Source organism: Gymnogyps californianus, chromosome 19, assembly GCF_018139145.2.
Source record: "Gymnogyps californianus isolate 813 chromosome 19, ASM1813914v2, whole genome shotgun sequence".
In the NCBI taxonomy this organism is placed as follows: domain Eukaryota; kingdom Metazoa; phylum Chordata; class Aves; order Accipitriformes; family Cathartidae; genus Gymnogyps; species Gymnogyps californianus.
Genome location: NC_059489.1, coordinates 9,661,351 through 9,670,939, shown reverse-complemented (window position 1 = coordinate 9,670,939; position 9,589 = coordinate 9,661,351). Strand labels below are relative to the sequence as shown.

At 48.7% G+C, this 9,589-nt stretch overlaps 1 protein-coding gene across 1 annotated transcript; it reads right to left on the bottom strand.

Annotated features, from left to right (window-relative positions):
- Positions 1–1,329: 1,329 nt before the first annotated feature.
- On the bottom strand, positions 1,330–2,478 carry UTS2R (urotensin 2 receptor). The gene has a single exon (XM_050908433.1). It carries the CDS (start codon positions 2,476–2,478, stop codon positions 1,330–1,332), a length of 1,149 nt encoding a protein of 382 aa, XP_050764390.1.
- Positions 2,479–9,589: the final 7,111 nt, after the last annotated feature.

Genomic DNA, 9,589 nt, shown 5'->3' with positions numbered 1-9,589 from the left:
CTGCTGCATGGCGTATCGTACTGCAGTTCTGAATTTACTCATAAGCATTAATTTGCTTCTAATTCTGTAACTTGGTTAGAGTTGTGTTGGCATTGCATCGTTGTATCCTTGCTAATGAGGTAACGTAGCTAATGCAAGCAGAGGACTCCTGTACAGATGTTGGCAGCATCCCAGAGAAGGTAGTTTTAGACTCATTGGAGAAGCACCAGACATCTTGGAAGATATAAATATATTAATGATGCTTTATCATTAGTGAAAGCCAGGACAGGCAAAGTGTTCTTGGTGTAGGCAGGACTATATTCACTTTTTGTAGCAGTAAAGCAAAATCATCTCCTTTGAAGGGAACAACTGATCTCACTAATAGGGAGCTAGTGCTTTTATAATTGAGAATATTAAGGACTTCAGACACCAGAGCTTTGCCCATTGGAAATGACATCTCCTCATCCCCCCCTCCTCTCCCTCTGTCCTTTCCTCCTGGACTTGGTGATGTAGGTCTGGTCCCTCAGGCTGGATGTTGCAGTTTGTTGATGGGTGCTCTGAGAATAACAACGTCAGAGGTTCCCAGTTCCTCCTTGGAGGAGGGCAGAGGGCAGACATACTTGTCCAGGACAGATGATGCTTCCCTACATGGGTGCTCATGTGTTTGGGGTCAGCACATTAGGGGATGCTGAATGTTCCCTGACTGTGGCACTGTCACGGGAAGCCTGTCTTGCTAATGTGAACCGTGGTGTAACTCCACTACAGACACCTGTGTGAATGGAGAATCAAGCCCAGTGCATACATATGAGTGTAGATTAAACGTGAATATGACCAAAACCAGGACAAACACCCCTAGATATGCCTCATCCACGTTGTCCAGTGCTGCCCCAAATTCAAACTGGATTGCATGTCACAAACATCAGCTGCTTTGTCTTTATTTCATTGTTTTCAGTCCTCATACAACTACAAATTTAGCATTACCGCTAAAGAAAAGAAAGAGCAAACTACAGCAGTTCACGGGATAATATAATTTTAAACTCTGTGAGACAGCTGATACTATTAAAAAATGTGGCCCTATTACAGGCTTTCATTATTGATGGCTACTTGAGGAGACATACACTGTAAAATATAAAGATAAAAAGCGAAAGGCTATTTCGATAGATGTTCAGCTGAATGTTGCTAGCATCAAATCAGTGGCACTGAAGAAAATGAGAACAGACATACGGCACAGCCTCTGGACTAAATGTGTGCACATTATGGATCTGCTGAGGCTTTGCCTTTACAATGTACACTTTAAATCAAAGCAACATTGAAGTCAATATTGATTGTTCTTAGAGATATATTTTACCTTCAGGCACTGCTGTTTCCCAAAGGAGCGTGAGCAAGAACGTATGTCTCTGTGCAGTGCTGACTGCTCGTGGACAGGGATCTCCCTGAAATCCTCTGAAACCGATTCCTCCTTTGGAAGTACCCACTGCTGCTGCTAAGGGACCGCTGTCTGTTCTTCAGGTACTCCCTGTAGTTTTTGGTGAGCAGGGTGTAGAGGAAGGGGTTGATACAGCTGTTGCTGTAGGTCAGACAGGTTGTCAGATAATTAATGTTCTTCATCACCTTGGGAGATAAAGGGAAGGATTCATAATACTGGAAGAGAAGCTGCCATATCCAGAAAGGCAAGAAGCAAGCCCAGAACACCAGCACTATCGTGAAGATTAAATAGAGCACCTTTTGATTCGGCAGCCGCTTGGTCTGCTTGAAGGATGCTGTTTGCGACACCCAGTAAATCTTAGCTAATCGGATGTAAAGGTAGCCAATGATTACCCCTGGACCCACGATGCTGGTACCAAAAAGGATGGTGAGATAGACTTTGTAGGACAGCTTGCTCCAAGTGGGCAGGCAGATGCTTTTGTTGTCCCTTTGCACCAGCTGAATCATGATGAGCATTGGGAGAGTGAGCAGCAGTGACACCAGCCAGATAACAACAGCAATGGCCTTTCGGTAACTCTTGGACCTCTTCACTGTGTCTAGGGGCTTCAGCACAGCAAAGTAGCGCTCCGTGCTCATGACTGTGAGGGTGAAGATGCTGGCATGCATAGTGAGGAAGTCCAGACTGAACAGGATGCGACAGCCAATGTCCCCAAAGTACCATTTCTGAATGAAGTAGGTCCCAACGATGAAGGGGATGGTGAGAAGGTAGAGCAGGTCTGCCAGCGCAAGGTTGATGATGTAAATATACATGGAAGCAGATGATCGCAAGTAATGGCACATCACTAGCAAGGTGTAGACATTGCCTGTCACCCCAATCACGCACATGAGGGAGAGGATTGTCCCAATGGTGCAGATGGCGATCATGTCCTCCATGGAACCGGCGGCTGACGTGCTGTCCCCGGTGGCATTGGCAGAGGCGTTGGGTCTGATTCTGAACAGGCTGCTCTCGCTTGTGTCTGTCACCATGTAGGGGGTTGCAGAAAAGTGGCTCTCCAGTTCGTCGGTTAGGGACATCCTCCTGGCCTTTAAATGCCAGAGGCTTTGTTCATGCCACAGGAGTCTGAAGATCTGTTCTTTCTGCTCTGAGAAATGCGACTGCTGGGAGATGGTGAACCATTTCTTAGTGGGGTCTCATCCAAGGAAGGTCTGCATTCTCCACTAGAGGAAAGACATCAGAAACCAACATATTAGAAATCTGCCAGAGCAACACAAATTATCATTTAGAAGTTACCTGTCCCGGAGTACGTATCTGCACTGTCTGCCTGTACCAAAGGTCTTCTGCACTGAGGCCACTCGTGTAAGGTTCATGCTATCATTACAAGAGCACAGCTTTGAGGAGTGACATGTCTTAGTGTGTCCACGGAAAAGAAACAAAAGAGATTGTGTGGCTCATTGGAACTGCTTGCTGCAATCCTTAAAGTTAGTTTGGGGTTGGAGGAAAAAAGTGTCCTCCCTAAATTCATAACGGCAACTTAACCTTAACCTTTGCTTAAACCTCTTTGCTAAGCTCTTAACTCTGAAGGAGTAAAAGACCCCAAAAAAGGGAAGACAAACTTTGGATTTACCATTTGCAGCCAAATTGTCTATTTTGCGTAAGTGATACACTCAAAGTCCTGTCCAGCATTTCTGCAGTGTTTTCACAGAGCAACTTCCCTTGAATGAGAAGCTCCTGCTCTGTCCTGACCTGCAGTTTCAAATTGTATTTGAGTGATGGAGAAAAAAGGCATTTTATATCTATAGAGCAAGGTGTAGGTTTCACTGTGGGTTTTAAATGACTGTAAACACAGGTTTTTTTCATGCTCTCTGTCAAGTGTGATCCCACAGATTTTCATGTGTCCATGCATAGATATATTTCAGACAGACCTGTCTGTGAACCTGTCTAAACAGCCTCATGCAGCGAGGTGTGAGATTGCCCTGCAGCACGTTAGGCAGGCAGTCACTCTTCGTACGCGGCAGCTTTTGGTTAGCTCAAGCTCAACGCTATACAAATCATGACTGTGTTGCTTTGAATTTATACTGGCTCTGGGTGTAGGCAAAGGGAGATCAAACCTACCTGAGAGAAACCCTGAAGAAGTAGCTAAAATGCCCAAATTTTAAGGCATACCAAAAGCCTGTGCCAACCTAAAGGTCACTGCACACAGAAGTGTGTTTGCACTATGTATTTTATGGAGCTCAGATTGTCTCTTTGTTTGGAAAACGCTGTGAGGAGTGCTGGACCGCCTTGTCCTTGCAGGGCTCAGCAGGCAAAGCCTTCCCTCTGCCTCGTTCCACTGGGCAAGGTGGGTTTGTTTTATCCTGGGAATCTGCAGCTTTTCCCAGTGAGTTCGGTGTCCCTTTGCCTCCACACCAGCTGTGACTCCTTTGCCTCTTTCCTCCCACAAGCTCCTTGGCAGCAGGATTACAGCACCAGGCCCTCCTCGCTCCCCTTGTGCCAAAGACCCTGACAGTGACCTCTGTAGCACTTGAGGATGGACAATGTTCATCCTCTTCATGACTTGCCCTCACCTTCTCTTCTTCCCATTACCACCTGCTGCAGGTGATGGGTGCTACAGAGATGTCATGCAAAAACTCTGTATAAAAGAGGGCAGTCCAGTACAGAGGGAGATTTTTCCTCACTTAACAATTGGGATAGAAGTGCAAAAAAAAGAGAAAAACCACAATACACAGAGCCCATCTCCCACCCAAGTCCCTTGGGCACAGACATCCGAGGGGGAGAGATGAAGCGTGGTTCTGCAGTGGTCAGTGCTCCTTCAGGACATCGCTCCTCTGGGCTGGTCTCCAGCAGCTTCACCAGCATCTTGGCTTTCTTGGACCTTGCAAACCCAAATCTGCCTCCTCCCTCCCCTGACGTGCTGTGCGGTCCCCTCCTGCTTGGCTTTGGGCATGTGTAGCCAGCCTGTCCGTGCACCGACTTGCTCCCTCATCGTCCACTTTATCGATGTTCATGTACGAGCTGTGCTGGCAGCCAAAGCGTCTCGCATGAAGGAGACACGGATGCGCAGGGAGCTCTGCCTGCTCCTCTGCCACATGATCGCCGGCACACTTGGTCAGAAATGAACGGCTCTGCATGGGATGCTCCAGCTAAGCCTGGAGCTGGTCACGCACGCAGCTATCAAGCTCAGTTGGATTTGTGATAGTTCGTTTTCAGGAGCATGTTTCCACGGCTCAGGTGGTGTCTTCTTGCAGCTCCCTCACTCTGTCCGGGCACTTGTAGCAGATCTATGCCGTGCCCGTGCATGTCCGTGCGGTTCCCTGGTGTGACAGCTCCTGCCGGAGAGAGCTCAACACTGCATCTCCCCGCTCTGCTCCTCTTCCACTGAACCTGCGTTTTGCTTCATTCATAAAATTACTACAGCACTAATTCAATTCAGACACTTCACCTGTCTCCGGACAGAGCGCACAGCTAGGCAAGTCCTCACTCCTAGAGGAGGAAAATTAAGCAAACTGGGGAAACCTTGCATTGTTTTAAAGTTACTGTCATTGCTGCACTCGTACATAAATGCACGCACTCACACACATGCACACACACACGTAACAGAGAGCTTGTTATTCCAAGCAGCCATTCAAGCATCTTACGGTCTAAGCAATTTTCTCAGCCAATCCTGCCTTTCCCTCTACATTATCATCACACAGGAGTACCATGCACATTCAGTAGCTGCAAACATAAATTAATTCCTCCTGCTCAAACCTTGCTTTTAAATCCAGCAGATGAAGTTTCCTACAAGAAATAAAATAAAAATGAATCTAGTAGTATTAAAGCTGAAACTTAAAAAAGGAAAAAAAAAGGGAAAAAAGAAAAAAGAGAATCCTTCTTCATGGGCAGACAGCAAGAGATCCCCGTGCTCTGTCGCATCTGGAAAGGCAGCAGCAGGAAGGGAGCGTGCTACCTAGCCAAGTATGTTTGAAATCTGTGCGCTCTTAATACTCTCATTCTCCTCCCTTCACTCACGCCTGCTATTTCTGTTACTCAGTGACGTTAGGCATAGCGTGGTTTTGACTGCAGCCAGTGAAGAGCCTTTTTAAAGAAGCAGCATTTTGATAGCCATGGCTTGTTGAGCTGGCTCCCCCCTGCCTGGCTGTGAGCCAGCTGGGGATGCGAGATGTCAAGGCTGTTTTCATCCCAGGACCAGTGATAGGAAAAGCCATCCCGTCCCTCCTTACATCGCACTGAAGAGCGCAAATGCCTAACGTTGCCTGAGCAAAACCATCGTGTCAGGGGAGAGCGGCTGGGCCAGGGAGGGTTAAATTCCTGTGGGAGGGTCGGCTGCAGAGCTCCTCGATTCAGAGATCAATTCCAAAGTGAAGCCAAAGTTTATTTGGGTTGGACGGCGTATTAACAGATGAATCTGTGCGGTGGTATCATGCACCACAGCATCTGAGATATTTCAGACTGGCGGTAACAAAATGTTATCCAGGTTGTTTGGGGTTCGGCTGGTTGCCTTTCCCCGGCGATACTCAAGGAGGGTAAAGACAGAGTGAGATCAACCAGGCACCTAGAAAAAACACAGTGTGAGGAAGGGGCTGGCGCTGGGAAATGCTGAAGCTAAGCGCAGGATTATTTTGTTAGCAGCTGAATATTGCACTAGTTGCTTGCACACGATGGGATTGCTCTTCCTCCCGGTTCCCTGCTTTAGCTCTGTGGACCGCAGGGAATTGCTCCTGATTTATGGCAGTGGGAAGCAAGGAGCACCCACCTCTCCCAGGGTGTCTCCTGCTGGGCACGGGTGTGTGGGAGATGCCTGTTGGGCCCGTTGCTTGCTTCACCGATTTGCATTGGGCAGCCGTGGCAATTAGGGGATGCTTCCCAGCGTGGGGCTCCCAGGAGGCGGCAGCACCCGGCACATCAGCCGGCCCTGGCTCATCCATCCTGTATTGCTGTTACTAACCGAGAGCTGTTCCCTCCTCTAACTCTTTCCCTGGATACTTGAATCATTTCTTCCTTGTTCTCAACCTTTTACACGCTGCTATCCGGGTGCTTTCAGATGCATCTTGTGTCTAAGGTCTTGTCTTCCTGCAGCGTGAACCCAGTTTTGCTCGAGCTGCACAGAGTGACTGTGGTAGCACCTGGAAAGCTTGGCGAGCACTGGCTGTGGCTGTCCCCACAACGGGGCAGCTGGTGTGCAAAGCAGGGCCCCTCTGAGGTATGGGCTTTTGAGCGTGATGAGGACTCAGGTTAGGAGCAAATCCTCATGTGGAGGCTTGATTTTGCAGTGAAAATAGTTTTTATGTTAGCAGCTCTAGCAAGGACTGGCTGAGAAAACCCCAGCCTGAACACCCTCAAATGTACGTGTTTTGCTCTAAAGATTTGCTCTAAATCTGCATTTTGTGGCTGGCCCCTGGAAATCTTTGGAAAAGTGTGGGCTGGAAGCTGCTTCTCATGCTGCTTTCTGAGCAAGATGGAGCTTCCCAGCGACTGCACGACTCCAGTGAGCAGGAGCGGTCCCTTGGCGAGCACCGATAGTGAAGCCATTGACAAAGTGCTTTATTTGCAGGTGGCCCGCTGGGAACGAGAAGGTCATTCATGTGGCAGTCTTCTCTTCACATAGAGAGCAGGGACAAGCCGCTGGCGTCCTTGAATCCTCTTGCTGCTGTCTGCCTGCAACTCAAAGGGCACATTGGCACAAGCCCTGTGCGAATGCAGTGATGCTGACTGGGGAGGTGGGTGCCTGTGCTGGGCATGGCTCGGCCACGCTGCTTCCATCTCCAGCGTTTGGTAGGTGTGTGCAGGTCTCTCTCCAGGCACCTACGCTGGAACTGTCACACTCCTGTCACTGCTCTGTCACCGAGGTGCCAGTTGGGTTGGTATTGACCCATGCTAGGGAAAGGAAGGGGGAATGGGATGGGGGAAGGTTTCTGGCCAACCCATCAGTTTCCTGGACCTGTTCATCCCAACCTAGTACCAGAAAAGGAATTCTGATGTTTAAACCTTTTGAAAAACATTATATCAGTGTGTTTGTTTATCAGGAAATCTCAGTGCCCACGGGGCTGCCATTAGGGGAAGCTGGACTCCTATACGGCTGGTGTCCTGCTGGAGTCGTTAGAGGAGGTGTCTAGAGAGGCATTTGAGAGCAGCGTGGACAGTGTCAGGTTCACAGCCCTGGCTCAGAGGGTTGTTTGTGGTTGTAGTTTTCCTCCTTCTGTTCCCCTTATTTTCCTCATCAGTGAAACAGAGATCGTTGTGCTCACTCATCTCCCGGTGCCCTGAGTTTCAGGGTTTTCCACATTTGTCAGATGCTTTTAGAGCTATAGACAGGATTTCCAGCCCGCGTGATTTGTAACAGGACTAGGAACTGCACAGGCAGTAACAGATGAAGGTAGGAGCCCTCTGAGATACGAAACAGGTCTGTTTAATCATTCAAACCACATCCACTGCTACAGGGCTCGAGTTCTCCATAGGGGCCTTCTGAAGTTACTGCAAAGGTAATAACCATTATTATTCTATTAAATACAGAGCAAAAAAGACGACTTCTTTTTGATATAAGGATTTATGCCAGTGCTATGTGAATTTGATTGTGTTTGGTTACTGACTCAAACTTCAACTGAACCAGTCAAATCTCTTGTGTCTCTTGAGCTGGGCTGTGCACCCCACCGGCTGTGCACCCCACCGGCTGTGCACCCCACCGGCTGTGCACCCTACTGACGGTGCACCCTACTGACTGCTGCCTCCCCCGGTCTGTGCAGGGCCCCTTTGGCATGTTCCACTTCTGCTGAGGCAGTTTTGAGACCAGGTTTGCCAGTAGCCCTTCTGCTCCGAGCTGACAGTATAAATTTGTCTATGTACTACATTTTAAAAATGTAATAAAGCGCTGCTCCCTCTAAGTAGCGAATAGTGTGTACAAATGCAGCCAAAATTGATAAAAGAAAAGAATCTCATGAATGTGTCTGCATTCTTGGTCTGGGTCAGGTCTAGAAACATGTGCAAGCTGAGGGTAAGATGTGATTCCCATTCACCTGACTTGGTTTACTCATCTCCATGCCTGACCCCCTTTAATACCCAGGAGTAGTCATGATATAGCATATGTCTTGTCTCCACTGCAAATGTTATCATGGTCACACAGAAATTCAAATTAGCTTATGGGAAGCTGCCCTGGCTTTGGGATCAGCCCAAAGGAGACCAAGCATTTGCAGCATCGTGCCGAGCCCAGGTCCTCCTGGAGCCACGCTGACAGCCAGGAGCACGCACAAATGGCAGTAGCTCCTGAGAAAGAGCATTGGTGAGGTGGTTGTGCTGTGAAGGACATAGCAGTCCCTGGGTCACCTCTTGTTCCTAGGAAAGCTGCATTTAAATCTCTCTGTTCCAGCGCTCATGGTCTTGGACACATGCAAATGTGATATCCAAATTCCCAGCTGGTCCCCAACTGCTTTTTTCACTCTTCCTGCTATCTGTCCCCGCCAGTGAAAGACCCACCTAAACTCAGCCAACGCATTTGGAGACTTCACTGAGCTTTCTTGGCGTTTTGGTCTCCTTTCTTCCTGTTTTTTTGCAATATGAAACTTCAGTTGTCCTTTCTGAGTCGGTATGGCTTTGCTCTTGGCTGCTTTGTGTGAAAGTGAGACTCCGGGGGCTGAAATCACCAGTTTGTTTTCCCTCATCCAGGATCACTTACACAGATACTGGGTTTATAGCTGCTCTGCTCACGGAGGGTCATCCTTCAGTGAGCTCTCCACCAACCCAGGAGGATTTGTGTGTTGCTACCAGCTTTTCCCCTGCACAGGGGTAAATGGCACGGACAGTTTGAGGAGTGGTGCTGAAAGGGGACTGAGGTGCTGTCCTGGGTTGTTAGCTACCAAGTCTGGTGTTTCTGGCCCAAACAGCGTCACTGTCCAGGGCAGGGGAAGCAACCCAGATGCTCCCAGCTGGTGCCCTGGAGTTTGGGTGGGAAAGGGCAGAGGACTCAAACTCTGACTCCCTGGGATTTGCAGGTAAAACCTGTGCTAGCTCCAGCCCCGGGGCATTGTGAAGGCTGGTCCTGAAGGGATGGAAGGAGCAGAAGGGGCCAGAGCTTCTCCCAGCTTTCCTCTTGGGACCACTCTTATGTGTCTAATGAACTGTTGCTTCTCTGTCTCCTGAATTTCATCTTGCTATTACAGGGACCTCTTCAAGATCACACAGATCACCTCTGTT

Bases quoted from the DNA above. Each gene is read 5' to 3' on its own strand.
- UTS2R (XM_050908433.1), bottom strand. From the start codon at position 2,478: ATGTCCCTAACCGACGAACTGGAGAGCCACTTTTCTGCAACCCCCTAC.